Source organism: Malaclemys terrapin, chromosome 1 (assembly GCF_027887155.1).
Source record: "Malaclemys terrapin pileata isolate rMalTer1 chromosome 1, rMalTer1.hap1, whole genome shotgun sequence".
NCBI lineage: Eukaryota > Metazoa > Chordata > Testudines > Emydidae > Malaclemys > Malaclemys terrapin.
This window is the reverse complement of record NC_071505.1, coordinates 330,248,141-330,264,031: the sequence shown is the minus strand read 5'-3', so window position 1 is coordinate 330,264,031 and position 15,891 is coordinate 330,248,141. Positions and strand designations below refer to the sequence as shown.

Here is a 15,891-nt window from a genome sequence, read left to right as displayed (position 1 = left end):
CATGGCAATTCCAATCAGGTGTGTGCGCACGTGCACGGCAGCCAGAAGATTTTTCCCCTAGCAGGATCTTTCGGGTCAACCTGGGCGCCCCCTAGAGTCGCACCTTCAAGGTGCTCAATATAGGGCTCTGCCAACCTGCCACACCCTCAGTTCCTTCTTACCGCCAGTGACGGTTAGCTGGAACCATCTTGCTCTTGTCTTGGCAAGCACATTTGGCAATGTATATAGTTATTTCGTTAGTAGTTATTGTTAGTTTAGTGTTAGTTCAAATTAGTTAGGGTTAGTTTCTTAAGTTTCCTTTGGGGGGGGAGGGGGTTCCGCTCCTACGCTGTCCCGGCACCGGGGCATGCCACGTTCTCTGGGTTTTAAAACCTGCAAGGTCTGCCACAAGTGTATGTCCAGAAGCGATCCGCACACTTTGTGTCTGAAGTGTCTAGGGGAGAGCCACCAAAAGGATCGCTGTTAGATCTTTAGGGAGTTTTGCTCCAGGACATTGAAGGACAGGGATCAGTGTCTTAAGATCCTACTGATGGAGGCTGTGCTCTGTCCCCAGTCCGACCCTGGATCGGCGGATCCTGTGCCGAGCACCACCTCCTCGGTGCGGAGTGCTCTGGCGCTGTCAGCATGGGGATTGGTGCTGAGGAAAGACTCCTGGTGCTGCCATTGCTCCACTTGTGGCTCACATGCTGCAGGCAGGCACCGGTCGCAATCTCTGGTGCTAGAGAAGAAGAGGAGGCCGGAGAAGGGCCATTCTCCCCCAGCTAAGCCCAAGGAGTCGGCCGTTGTGAGACCCGAGTCGGGCCACACCACCTCGGCCCCACTGCCTGTAAGGGTCACATTGACTCCTGCCCTGGTGGGTGGGTGGTCGAGTCTGGACCCGCCTCGCTCTCCGGCCCTGAGTTCAGAGCTGCACCTCTTATCTACCCCGGAGGCTTTCGAGGTGGCCCAGGACCTGTTATACCTTACCGCGCCATTTTCCCCGCCTAGATGGGATAAGTCGCTGGCACCGGTCGGTCCCCCTGCACCGTCAAGGGGGAAACCTGCCATGATACTGGAGAAGCGCCACTCCCCAGCACGGACGCAGGTCCAGGAGCCACGTTGGTCCCCCAGTCCTCGGTGCGGACAGTCAGCACTGCGAAGCACCGCTCCTTCATGGTCCTCCTTCTCTGAGACCTCGAAGTTGGAGGCGGACTCCTACCGGTCTCACAGGAGCAGGAGTAGACGGTCGAGGTCAAGATAAGACCATCAGCCTTACCCGGCACCGTGGCCTGCGCAATGGCAGCCCCTGGTGCAGTGGCCCTTCTGGATGCCCTGGGCCTTTCATCAGAGCCAAGGGTGGAGCCAGTGGTCACATTTGAGAGCGACGTTGGTAGCCTCGGCTACCTTCATTCCCCCTCTGGCACTGTTGGCGTTGGCAGGTTCGGGCATAGCTTCATTGCTCTCTGACGCCAGTATTCCAACTCCTGCAGCACTGGCTTCGTCACCGTCAGCACCAGCGCCATCTACACTGGCTCCAGCGGTTTTGGCACTGACAGCCAAGTGAAACGAGAGATGCTACTTTGTGCCATCGAAAGGGTACGAGCATTTGTATATGCATCCCCCTCCAGATTCCTGGTGGTGGATGCTGCTAACCAGCGTGAGCGCCAGGGTACCAGGTCCTTCCCCTAAGAACCAGGAGGAAAAAGATTAGAACTATTCGGGAGAAAGGTGTACTTGACAGGCGGATTGCAGCTCTGCATCGCAAACCAGCAGGCCATTGTGAGCAGATACTGCTATATCACCTGTAGTGCAATGTAGAGCTGCTGCTGCAGGACTCCCACTCTAAATTCTTAGCCCTGGTGGAGGAGGGCAGACTGATTGTCTGAGCCTCCCTGCAGGCCGCTCTGGACTGGGCGGATGTGGCCATATGAGCTATGACTACGGGAGTGGCCATGAGGAGGAGCTCCTGGCTGCAGGTCTCCAGTCTACTTTACGAGGTCCAGCGGCCCATCCAGGACCTCCCCTTTGAGGGTTCAGCTCTCTTTTTCGGAAAAGACCGACGAGAGACTTCACGGTCTGAAATACTCTAGAGCCACCCTCAAATAGTTTGGCCTCCACATCCCCACCATGCAGCGGAAAAATGTTAGGTCGCAGCCTCCTCCGTGGTTCTATCAGCCGCAGAACTGACAGGATGGTTCACGGAGGAGAAACAGGAGCGACAGGAAGAGGCCGCGCCCATCCTCAGGCCAGGACTCTGTCCAGCCCAAGCCGTCATCGGGCCAGAAGCAGGCCTTTTGAAGGTGCGCATGAGGACGGCTCACCAGTACAAGGACTGGAACCATCCCGCCTTATCTTCTTGTCCCGACTATCCCCTTTCTACCCTGTTTGGTCCTGTATCACATTGGACCTCTGGGTGCTCCGCATGGAAGAAAGGGGATACTCCTTCCAATTCTCAGCCCTCCCACGCTTTCACCCCTCTTTCCCGTCCCTCTTCAGGGACCTTTTTCATGAGCAACTCCTCTTATAGGAGGTGCACTTGCTCCTATCGCTGGGGGCAGTGGAAGAGGTTCCTCAGAAGTTGAAGGGCAAGGGCTTCTTTTCCCAGTATTTTCTAATACCGAAAGCTAAAGGCGGGTAAGGCCCATCCTAAACCTGTGAAAACTCAACGGGTTCATGAAGAAACTGAAGTTTTGCATGGTCCCTTTGACCGCCATTATCCCTTTCTTGGATCCAGGGGACTGGTATGCCGCCCTTGATTTGAAGGATACTTACATTCACATGGCTATTACACCGTCCCACAGAAGGTACCTCAGGTTTGTGGTGAATAACCACCACTACCTGTTCAGTCCTCCCGTTTGGCCTATCAGCAGTGCCTCAAGTGTTTACCAAGTGCATGGCAGTCGTGGCTGCGTTCCTGCGCAGGTGGTAGGTACAGGTCTTCCCGTATCTCGATGACTGGCTGATCAAGGGCCATTCCAAGGCTCAAGTGGAGGCACAAGTTGACTTCATAAGAACCGTGTTCGATGAACTGGGCCTTCTCCTGAACGTGGGGAAATCAACGCTGTCCCCAGTTCAGTGGATAGAATTTATAGGGGCAGTACTGGACTCGACCCAGGCTGGGGCATATCTCCCGGAAGTGAGGTTCCGGGCCCTGGGTGATATCATTCGAAGTCTCAGGCAGTTCCCCATCACCACAGCAAGAAATTGCCTGAAGCTCCTGGGACACATGGCTGTACTTATGTGGTGTAACACGCCAGGCTCAGACTCTGGCCTCTCCAATCGTGGCTCACCTCAGTGTATCAGCCAGTTCAGGACAGTTTGGACAGTTTGCCTCACCTGGTCATCGACTCCCTCCTGTGGTGTCTTGACCCGCAGGTAGTGTGCGCGGGGATCCCCTTTGCCAGTTCTCAGCCATCCCTCTCGCTGGTGACGGATGCGTCAGTCTTGAGCTGGGGAGCACATCTGGAGACCTCGGACTTAAGGTGATGCGCCTAGCATGCCAGACTTTCCGAGCCCACTTGGTAGGCAGATGTGTATCAGTTCTCATGGACAGCACCGCGGCAATGTTTTATATCAACAAACAGGGGGATGCACCTTCCTCTCCCCTGTGCCAGGAAGCCCTCATGCTGGGGCAGTGTTCCCTCTAATTTTTTCCATCCATGTGCGGAATGAATTTTGTTATGTGCACCGTATCGAGGTAATGTGCCGATGTGCACCACAAGTAGAAACCAGAAACCTAGATATATTTTTTTAAAAGTTACCATAGGGATAATTACTCCAGCCAAGACAGGTTAGGCATTTTAGAACTCACTACTCAAAGAATTAAATTTAAGCATAAGATAAAAATAAAAATTATGAAATGAATAGACCAGTCAAAAAACTCAAATAACACACTTCGAAAAAAGTATCAAGAAGTAACAGCAGCAGCAACAACAACAACAACACAAGTATGTGTTGGGAGGGGAGTATGAGTGTGTGTGTGTGAGCGAGAGAGAGAGAGACAGACGCGCATTGCCCCTTTAAGTACAGACTCCACTTGTAAGTACGCTGCCCTTTTAAGTAGCTCAGCAAATTCAAGCACAGCTGCAGCTGCCAGCAAGCTCCCTCCCTCTTGAGCCCTGTCGTGTGTCCCACCTCCCTCCCCGTGGAGATGGGGTGTAGGGGCAGGGGTACACCCTGACATTAGCACCCCCTCACACTCTGCACAGCAAACAGGAGGCTCCCGGAAGCAGCTCCAAGGCAGAAGGCAGGAGAAACACACGGCAGTGGGGGGAGGGACACCTGAACTGCACAGCACTTGATAGCCTGCTGGGCAGCCGCACAGCTTACAGGGAACTTAGGCTGTTGGACTTTTGTGTAGAGCATTCAATACACCTACAAGCTTCGTACCTTCCGGGAGTACAGAACGAGTTGGCAGACTATCTTAGCAGGCCATTCCACGGCCATGAGTGGTCACTGTGCCCAGATATCGAGAACTGCATCTTTACCCATATAGACCTGTTCACCACACATCACAACAGGAAGTGCCAGCAATTTTGATCCTTCCTTAATCACAGCTCAGGCTCCATCATGCATGTGTTCCTCCTCCCCTGGGAAGCCATCTCCTATAAGCATTCCCACCCATCTCTCTTGTTCACAAGGTGCTCCTCAAGATATGGAGGGAAGAAGCTTCTGTGATACTGATAGCTCCAGCCTGTCCCTGCCAGCACTGGTACCCATCTCTTGCAAATGTCCGTGGAAGCCCCAGTCACCTTGTCGCTCTTCCCGGACTTAATAATTCAGGATCACGGCCATCTCCAGCACCTGAACCTCGAGTCGTTGCACCTCACGGCAAGGAAGTTCCATGACTAAACCTGATGGAGTTCTCCTGCTCAGACCCAGTCAGACAAGTCCTCCTTGGCTGTAGGAAATCCTCCACCAGGGCTAACTACCTGGCCAAAAGAAGAGATTTTGAATCTGGTTGGCACAGCACCGGCCGTCTTCAGTGCTCACGTCTATACTATTATACTGGACTACCTGCTCCATCTTAAGCAGCAAAGGCTGTCCATGTTGTCAATAAGTGTTCACTTGGCCGCCATTTCAGCCCTCCATCCAGGTGGAGAGGGCTGGTTGATCTTTGCCAACCCATGGTCAGCCGTTTCCTGGAAGGTCTCCACAGACTATATCCCCATGTCCAACAATCTGTCCCAGCCTGGGTTGTTAATCTGGTCCTTTCCAAACTGACGGGGCTGTTCGAACCATGGGCTACTTGGTCTGTGCTCTTGTACAAGGTGGCGTTTCTGGTAGTGATAACCTCAGCCAGGAGGGTGTCTGAGCTCAAGGCCTTAACATCAGAACCCCCGTACACGGTGTTCTATAAGGACAAAGTTCAGCTCAGGCCACATCCAGCTTTCCTCCTGAAGGTTGTCTCCCAGTTCCACATCAACCAGGACATTTTCCTTCCAATGTTCTATCCTAAGCCACACTCAAGCGGCAGGGAGAGAGGCTTCACTCATTGGACGTTTGCAGAGCGATAGCCTTTTACATCGAGAGAACAAAACTGTCAATCCAACTGTTTATGGCCACGGCAGATAGGATGAAAGGGCTTCCAGTCTCCTCTCAATGAATTTTGTCGTGGATCACGTCCTGTATCCAAGAATGCTATAACCTGGCAGAGGTGCCTGCCCCACCGCTCACAGCGCACTCCACCAGGGCACAGGCTTCTTCAGCAGCGTTCCTGGCACAATTATGCAGAATGGCGATGTCGTCCTCAATACATAATTTTACATCGCATTATGCTATTACCCAGCAGGGCAGAGACGACGCAACCTTTGGTAGAGCAGTGCTCCAGTCAGTGAATATCTGAGCGCCAACCCCGCTTCCAAAATCTGGGTTTGGTAATCACCTGATTGGAATTGACATGAACAAATGCTTCCCTTGTAATTTTGCTTCTCTGAAGCTTTCACCTTTCAGGATTATAAATCATCCGTTTATCTCCCTTTTGAGGTTGGAACAGAATCTGTTTGAGCTGGCATTGTATTTTACATCTGTTTTTAATTTTTTTTGAGCTGCTAGTTTTGTGTTTTTTATTTTTTTTTCCCTCCCAGTCATTTTTAGTTTTAATGACTGACTTTTTCTGGGGCTATTTCGCTATTTCACTTTCTGCTCTATTGGAATTGAGTGGAAGGTTCCAAGGATTGAGTTAAGCATAACGCATCCTGGTTAACAGTCAGTAAGGTGTCTAGCTTGTGCTCAGACATCTGTCTGCTGCCCTTGAGAATTCTACCTTCCTCATACAAGGGAGTGGAAGAACTAGAAGATACCTTCAGGGAAGCAGAATTTCAAATAAATACCTGGCCATTATAATTATGTTAATACTTTGTACCTATATGGCACCCTTCATCCGAAGATGTTAAAGTGGTTTAAAAAGTGTGTAAGTATTTTAAGTATGGGATAACTGTGGGACACAGTTTGGGTAAATTTTTGAAAAGCACCTAAGTCCAATTTTCAAAAGTAATGTGGGCACTTAGCAGTTTAAGGCTCTTAAGTCACTTAAGAGCGCATTAGAAAATATTACTACTGGTATACACACTTGGATTGATTACCTAAAAGTGTGATTGTAAACAGATTTAGTTATACCAGTGCCAGCCCCATGTAGACACTTTTATATTGGTTTAAACTTGGCTTATATTAGTTTAGTTTACAGGGGCAAGTTAAACTAGTTTAGACCAATAGAAGTGTGTCTACCTAGGGATTTTTCCCAGTTAACTAAATTATTGCATGTTTGTGTGTAGACAAGCCTTAAATTTTGGGGAAGGTTGCATAATGAATCAATGGCAGGGCTGGAAAGAGAACCTAGGTTTCTAACTCCCAATTCCCTGTTCTAACCACTAGACAACACAACAGTAACCTTGTAATCCAAAACATTATTTCTATCTATATTTTAGATTTCTTCATGGTGAGAAGTGCTTTTGACATTTGAATTTGCAGACAGTTGCACTATGTAAAATGTATATTGCTGTCTTTTAAATCTTATTAAATTGAAAATGTAAGAATTAGTAGAATGATTCAAAACTGTGCCAAAACAAGAGATTCCTGTAGTAATGAACTTTTAGCTGGTGCAGTATTTGGCATTGTCCAGTGAAATTATCCTTCTGTAGCCGTGGGAATGTATAGTGTGTATAATTACCATTACATCATTCGTTGCTGATTCACTGACTCTCCTCACTTTTGAACATAAACTGGTCGTAATTGTTTGTATCGTTTTCCTGGCATATTGAGGGCAAAGATAGAATGAGGCAAGTCCTTTGCCCTTCCTCGGACAAGGATAAAATTGAGCTGGTCCAAATGGTGTTTCTAATTTCACTAGTTCTTTATTATGTGTTGCCATTTCTCATATGTAATTTCATCTCTTGTTATTGCCCCATATGAATTTATCATGTTACTTGCCCTGTTTTATGAGAACAGAGTCTCAAATGAAATTGTGCTGCTGAATCAGCTGCTATTGCTTGTTAAAGCACTGTGTACAATCTTTCCACTTCACAAGTACCCCCATTCCTTGGAGATGGTTTATTACCTCCACCGTCCATTCTAAGGCTGGATATGCAAGAGTTCAGAATCAAGTTTTTAATAACTGACTAGACAATTGGGCTGCTACTGTAATTTACATTTAGCAAATGTGTACGTTGTTCTTCCCTTTTTCCACAGTAACAAATTTAATCTTTGTCCAAAAACTTAATTCCTTACAGCTAATCATTATTTTGTGTAATAAATTCATTTTCAGGATGATTTTGTTTTATTAACGTGCCTTGAATTTATAAGATTTTTTTTATTTGTATTATTCCTGAAGTTGTGGACTCCTGGGGTGAGATCCTGGTCCTATAGAAGTCAATGGGAGCAATTCTTGAGTTTAATAAAGCCAGGATTTCACCCCTGGATTCTATTTTCAGTTCTTACATTGACTTATCGGGTGACCTTAGAGAAGTCACTTAATTTCTCAGCATCAGTTTCCCTGTCTGTCTTCAGGACGTGTTGTGAAGTGTACTTTATTTGAACTGACTTCTGGTTCGTTTTATAGTCTCACATCCATTCCCTACACCTCTGAATCTTCCTGAGGAGGCTATCCTGACTGCAGAAGAGACAGTAACAGTCACAATTTTTGTGTAGTTCTACATAATTCTTTAACCTTTCATAAATATCACTTGGGGGCTAAGGTACTGTCTGCTTTAAAATAAAAGCCCTTTGAATGAAATGGGTGCAGTACTGATGTACCTAAGTGGTATTATGGGACTTCATAAACATTAAGTGTCTGGAGATCTTCATTGAAAAGAACTGTGTAAGTGTAAAAGTATTACTATTGGTGTCTGTGCAATATGGACTAATTCAAAGGGTGCAATGTGTATCTATCAGTGGAAAATGGACATAATACAGTCTTATGTTGAGCATAACACATGCAACATACACTAACTTTCTTGATGCTTTGGCATGCAATATAATAGATATAAAATTATGTTTTCAGGAGGATACTTGGAAAATTCTACTTTTGGACTCCGGGCTTCGGAGCTGCTTTACCAGCTTCCTATGTGGCCATTCTCATTGAAAGGAAAAGCAGGTACATTTCATGTTATACATTTTTATTATTATATCTGTTCCTGTGCTTTAACGAATACAAGGAAGTTCAAATCACTGTCATTTGTAAAAGTCCTTTGGACCCAAGCTAAAAAAAGTAGTTCAATTGAAATAGTATATATTTATTAACCCCACACAGCAGATTAAGAAGCAATAGGAAGGAAAGTGTAGACTTTGCATAAATATATAGTGTAATTTTTTTGGTTTAGTTCATGGTCTGGTAGTGAAACTGGACAAAGCTATTGCTTATAGATACAGTACATGAATCAAGATAGCTGTTGATGTTTTTGTTTCTTTATTAATAATGCTGACATTTAGTCAGTTACAAATTAAAAAGGGTATGTCTTCCTGTCAATAGACTGGTCTGCATCTTGAGGTTAATGTACCCCCAAGTAAAGTTCTACTTTAAGATTAATGGAAGTCTTGTATGCTTTTACTAATAATTCTATAGTTAGCTTTTATTGATAATGATATTATTATTTCAAAGGCACTAATCACTGTAGTATCTGGATGTTAGCTATGTAAAATTTAAAGGTGACAGTAAATCACTCACGTGAGGAACAACAACTCTTTATGTTTTGTGCTGAGAGGATTCAGAACTAGAGGGTACATTTCCTTGAATCCACAGTGGGTTCTGTTGCTCTGTCTTGGTGAAAAGCTTACAGAAAGGGATGTCTTGCTACGTGTTTCAAAAGTGGCAAGGCTCTATCAGTCTCACCATGGCGGCAGCAAATTCCACAGCCCAGGGCCATCCTGTGAGTACACCCTGCGAGTACACCCTGCCTCAATAAGTTTTTTAAATCTGAGTTTCTCTTTTGGCTGCCTGGCTGCATAGTAAAAGGTGGTCATTCAGACTCTGCACCATCTAGGGCTTTAAGGGTAAAGACTAGGACCTTGAAATGTCCCTCATATTGATAGACAGCTTACACCCAAGTATTGGCCTGACTAACTTTGAATGGTTTGCTCCACTAAGCAGGCAGAACACTGCATAAACCAGTGGTAATTTGTGATTGGCCTTCAGGATCATGCCCTTGTAAAGCATGCTGCACCTCTTTCAGCGTTGGATGTCCAAAGCATAGATTACCATACATTCAAAAGACGGGTATGGGAGGAGGAGGAGCACTTTCAGCTATCATGCATGTATGGAACATCTGTATGCAATATGTCCAAAAGGTCCTTTCACCTGAGACAGGTTGCAAAATGCATATCCACTATTTCATCCTCTGGCTGTCTGACCCTCATTTCACCCCCATTATCGGCTCTATGTGTTTCCTAGCATGAATGGAGATGTTTGGGAGTGAAGGATCTCCCTCACCATATTGTCCCTCCTTATCAACTAGCTCCTGTTGCTCCTGGGATCCATGCAGATGTCCTGGGGGGTGAAGTCCTTTCCTCTGGCTGCCTCCATTCCCTACTCAGCTGAAACTGCTCCCTGGTACCTGAGGAGTAGCTAGAGCAGGATAGTGAGGAGCAGCCAGATGGGTGGTCTTCATTTTAAGATACCTTTCTGGATGCTGGGGGAGTATGGTGCAGTGGGAGAGGGGAATGAGAAATGACAGTTGCAACACTTCTAATGGCTTTGGAAGAAGTACACAAATAAAGGAAAAATCTTAGCAGAAAGCACATGCAGGGAGTTGAAGGGAAGTGGTGCAGGCTTGAAAATGTATTATTTTCTTTGTTTCCTTTGCTGTAGGGCTGCCCACTACCTTGCTAAAAACTTCTGTATAAATATGAGCAAAACTACCTATATAAAACCTTAATTTTTATTTTAAATCTGCATGCTATTTAAAGGCTGGCCTATTAAAATATTTGAATTTCTTGAAATGAGCTAATTTCAAAAATTCTGTTTGACATGCCTCTTATGATTATTCTGTTGAAAAATTGGGTCAAGCTCTGTTTGATCAGTGTCCCAAGTGTTTAGCAGCTCTTACGTTAGTTCAGGGGTCTCAAACTCAAATGACCACGAGGGCCACGTGAGGACTAGTGCATTGGCCCGAGGGCCGCATCACCGACACCCCCCCTCGCTGCCCCCGTCCCGGCCCCCACTCCACCCCTTCCATGAGGCCCTGCCCCATCTCTTCTCCACCTCCTCTCTTGAGCGCCTGGCTCCCTGCCCCCCCCCCCCCCCCCCGGAAAGTGCTAAGCGCCACCAACAGTAATGCACCTCACTCAAAGGACAAAACACACACTTAGATTTACTTTCGTGAAAGCCCCCCCCCCCCACTGCACTGGGCTACACCACCACTCCACCCCTGCTCTGCCTCTTCCAGGGGTGGCAGGTTTGTAGAAATTTTGGTGGTGCCCAGAACCTGCCCCCCCCAAACTCCACCCCCACCTGCCTACGGCTCTGGGAGGGAATTTGGGTGGGGGAGGGGGTCGGGGTGCAGGCTCTGGGATGAAGTTTGGGTGCTGGGTGCAGGCTCCGGGCTGGGGTAGGGGGTGAAAGCTCTGGGATGGAGTTTGGGGATAGGACGGGGTGCAGGGGTGAGGGCTGTGGATGAGGGGTTTGGGACATTGGAGAGGCTCAGAATTAGGGCAGAAGGGCAGGGGAAGGGCAGCCTGCCCTGGCCATAGTGGAGGGGGGCACTAGGACCCTGCAGCAGCAGGTGATGCTGGAAGCCGGCAGAGCAGAGTGGAGTCAGCATGAGCTGCAGGCTCCAGGCGGTGAGGGGGCAGCAAGTGAGGCCGAGGGACACTCGGCGGAGACGCATGGGGGCAGCAGGCGGGGCCGGGGGAGAGACCTGGCCCCAAACACTGGGGAGCAGGGAGCTTAGCTGCCACGTAAAATAACTCGGGGGGTGGGGGGCGCGCGGGGAGCTTGGTGGGCTGTAGGGAAGAGCTCCGCGGGCTGCATGCGGCCCGCAGGCTGCATGTTTGAGATCCCTACGTTAGTTCCATAATATTCATTCTAATTTAGTGTAGTCAAGATATGTTTCTTTATCTGAAAGTAGTTCTTGAATGTAATCAAAAGATTTTCGAAAGGAGAATATGTTTCTAAGAGTGGCATTTAATGTGGAGGGGAAACAATATTAAATGATAACATTACTGTCTGATTGTATTTTACTTTTGTTTTATAAGTGAGTTACTTCTGTGGTAAGTCTTGGAATCTGCCTGATATTTCCCCTTCTGGAGTTACTTCCCAGAGGGTGGGTTCACTTTGGCAAGGTTTTGCTTAAGCTAGCTGTTTAGATTCCAGCACTCCTGTTGGCTTCAGTGTTTCATTCCATGATATAAGCAAGTAGATTTTCTGCAGTTGTGCCAGGGACAAATGCCAGCTTGATTTTTACTACATGCCTGGCAATGTGTTTATTTATTTTTTTTAGTGTAAGGTCAAACTCAGAAAAGTACTTAAAACATTAAGTGTCAAAATCAGGATGGTAGTATATTTGTGAATTGCTTCTAGCTCTCCAAATATATATGAATCCAGGACAGAAACTGATCACACTCCCCAATAACTTAGGATTTAGTGCAACAGTGGAAGAAGTTGGAAAAACTTGCAAATCAAAAATAAACAAATTAGTAAAATGAGGCAAATGACTCAGTAAAACTCAGTGATGGCAAATTAGGATTGTCTCACACTTCGTACTAATGCAAAAAAGCATTAGTTTTTATTATCAGTTGCTTTCTTCATGCCATTTGCACCCAAGGTTTGAGGGAGAGAGGGAGAAATGAAAGGTGAAAACAATATGTATTGCTATGAGCCTGACTGTGTTTTAAAGATGTGCATGAAAGGTGACAAAAGTACTTATAGCATAGCTGTGTTGTTTTGCGATGGAATACGAATTCCTGGAAGGTTATGTTCGTAGAGAGCAGAACCCAAACCCCTTGACTATGGCCAGTTGGCTGTAAAGTCACTTTTGACATTGGATTTTCGTTAAATGAAACATAGACTGTCTTATACACTCTATAACTTTTGGGAACTGAGCTTCTGAGAGAGGCACTCGTACTACAGTGATGTGGGTCATATAAGTTCCTGTCCAGAAGCATCAGAAAAATGAAAAATACTGTTTTCTTAAGGGGAATTTGTCACCACTGCATTGATATATAGGAAATAGTTAACATCGCTTAGCAAAGGATTAGCATAAAACTAGCACTGGGAAAACAAAATATTCACATACTTCATGATAATGCTAAAACAAGTAAATAAAATATGCTATGCAAGAGGAGGATAGTGAGGTGTTGCTGGCTGTCTTTGTTTTAGTTGGATTTGTGTAAAAGTGCCCACTCCTGTGATGGACGCCTCAGAACAGTGTGCAGTAGCAGTGTTAATTAAAAAAAATAAAAGTTGATAAACAGTATCAGAAAGGTAGTTGGAGTTCATAATCTATGAAAACAGTTGATATTTTAATGCTAAATATTTTTGTTAGAAGCTCATACTTCTATGTATTCATTTGTACACTCTTTATCACAGGTAAATAGCCATATATTTTACATTTAACTTTTATAAATGTCTGGAAAATCAAACTTTTGGTGACAGTTGTAGCTGCCAGAAAGTATCTCCTTTTTAGGCTTAAAAAAGAGAGTCTATTGAAGAAAACAGGGAAACAAAGAAGCTATTTGTTTTGTATTTAGTTTACAAACATGTTGCTGGCCCTTTAAATTTTAGTTAGCAGCTGGCAGGAGCACAAAACTTAATCACTTAATCTCTTCCCAAGTGGATACCCTATTTTAGGTTCCTCATAGGCATTTGCTTGCACAGCATCCCTGTCAGGCTCCGAATTCAGGAACAAAATGCTTATAAATCAGACTGCCGATGTTGAGTGGTGTTGTTTTTGTACACTAGGCCAGACTCTTGTACCATATAAACCTTAGGAAAAGAGAAAGTTTAAAAAAATGTTTCATTTAAGTGAGTATAAAGTATCTTGCTGGTCCATATAAAACTACTATCACAAGCTTGCTTTTATTGTAGGTTTGTAGGGTAACGAGAAATTGTTTACCATGTCAACTACCATGCCAGTTATGTAGTAATTAAAGCAAACAGATACAGCTTTTGAGGTAATTAATAATTGCAAACAAACTCCAATTGATGTGCAATATTTTACTATTTTTCTTTTTCTGTAGATCAAGATCCATATAATGATATATCTGTATACATTTTAATTAATATTCTTGTAATATATTAGTACAGTTATCTCACCTGTGAAAACGGTCATATTGGAAGTTAGAGAGATAAGGTCTTCTATTGGGCCAACTTCTGTTTGTGAGAGAGACAAGCTTTCAAGCCACGCAGAGCTCTTCTGACCTGAAGAAGAGCTCTGTGAGGCTTGAAAGCTTGTCTTTCTCACCAACAGAAGAAGTTGGTCCAATAAAATATATTACTTCACCCGTCTTGTCTCTGTAATATCCTGGGACTGACAAGTACAACTACACTGCATAGCAGAACCTAGAGAGACAAGGTGGGTGAGGTAATATCTTTTATTGGTCCACTCATCCCCCTTGTCTCTCTAAAACCCTGGGACCGACACGGCATAACAACACTGCAAATAGCAGAACTTGTGGATAGTGCTAAATTTTAAAAATCTGAAATGTAAATTAAATGCACATGTGCTTTTCCACCAGAAAATCAACATATAGAAATAATTCTATATTTATGCCAGGAGATAGTGACAATCTCATTACAAGCATTCAATAATTTAATGGACAGTTACTTAGATCAGGGGTAGGCAAACTTTTTGGCCTGAGGGCCGTAAATTGTATGGAGGGCCAGTTGGGGAGTAGCTAGTGGCCTGGCCCCCACTTCCTATCTGCCCCCCCCCGCTCCCTGTCCCCTGACCACCTCTGGACCCCCGCCGCCTCGTCCACCCCTTCCTCTCATTCCTGACAGCCCCCCCCCGGGACCCTTGCCCCATCCAACTACTCCTTCTTCCAGTCCCCTGACTGCCCCCCACCGCCCCATCCAACCCCTCCTCCTTCCCGATTGCCCCCCTGGGACTCCTGCCCCCATTCAATCCCCTGTTCCCCCCCCCAACCACCCCGACCCCTATCCACACCCCTGCCCCCTGACCACCACCCCGAACTCTCCTGCCCTCTATCGAACCCCCCCATCTAGAGCACCAGTGGCTGGCAGCGTTAGCCTGGAGCCAGGCCACGCTGCTACCACCACCATGCGGCACAGAGCACCGGGTCAGGCTGGGCTCTGCAGCTGCGCTGCCCCAGAAGCTCACAGTTCCGCCGCCCAGAGCATTGTGCCGGTGGCGGAGCGAGCAAGCTGAGGCTGCGGGGGAGGGGGACAGCAGGGGAGGGGCCGGGGGCTAGCCTCCTGGGCCAGGAGCTTGGGGGCTGGGCAGGACGGTAGTTTGCCCACTTCTGACTTAGATACTAGAGATTTCTGAGGGTATAAATGAGATTTGATACTTAATCACAGTGATTCTTGTTCACGTGTACAAAGTTAATGGATTGCCAAGTTTGGGTTCACGTGTTCTCTCCTTGTATTCTTCTCTCTAAGGGAGGGTGATGGGGGGAAAATTCCTTAACCAAGAGCAAGGATTTTCTGTTGTACACCTCTACCTCGATATAACTCTGTCCTCGGGAGCCAAAAAATCTTACCGCGTTATAGGTGAAACTGCGTTATATTGAACTTGCTTTGATCCACTGGAGTGTGCAGCCCCCCCCGCCCATATTCGTGTTATATCGGGCCGCATTATATCGAGGTAGCGGTGTATTAGGATCAAGAAGGAATATCCCATGAAGTGTATTTCCTTTGATTGAAGGCATTAGTGGACCTATTTCTATATCTATTCTATGTATTTGTTGCTTTAACTTTTTATGAGTAATTAGCAGGGACCCTGGAAAATTGCATATTCTGACAGGTAAAAGGAAAATATTCTTGTAAGTAAGGAAAGTATTTGACACTTAATTGAATGGATTTGTCACAGAAAATGAACTAAATGAGGGTATTCTTTTTTGCTTACTTGGGTAAGGTTTTAATGATTTTTATTTGGATGGATATTACAAGTTTTGCAAAACTCATGAAAATGTACTAGCTCTGTACAGAATCTTCTTGCATGTCTGTTCTTATTCGCATACTTGCTTAAGTTGATTCCATGTTAGGTGTTTGTGTGCCCACATTCACGGCAGCTGGAGATTTTTCCCTTAGTGGTATGTGTAGGGCCGGCTCTGGAACCCTATGTTCATGTGCCAGTATATGAGGCACTGTCGGTCCTGCGCCCTCTCAGTTCCTCCTTACCACCCGTGAGGTCGCTGGAATGCCTTTCTCTCTTGTGATTTGCAAGTGCTCCCAGTGGTTTTCCTTTTCATAGCTTTTGTAAATAGTTGTCTATGCCCCAGTCCTTGGGATTAAACCGT

The 15,891-nt window shown here is 46.1% G+C and overlaps 1 protein-coding gene across 2 annotated transcripts in view; it reads left to right on the top strand.

Moving 5' to 3' along the window:
- Positions 1-15,891, top strand: part of TMEM135 (transmembrane protein 135) — a 387,359-nt gene that overhangs the window by 31,955 nt on the left and 339,513 nt on the right. For both annotated transcript variants that reach the window (XM_054015686.1, XM_054015688.1), the window contains exon 3: positions 8,477-8,569. In XM_054015686.1, the coding sequence (XP_053871661.1) occupies positions 8,477-8,569 (93 nt within the window). The remainder of the gene's footprint in view (positions 1-8,476; positions 8,570-15,891) is intronic.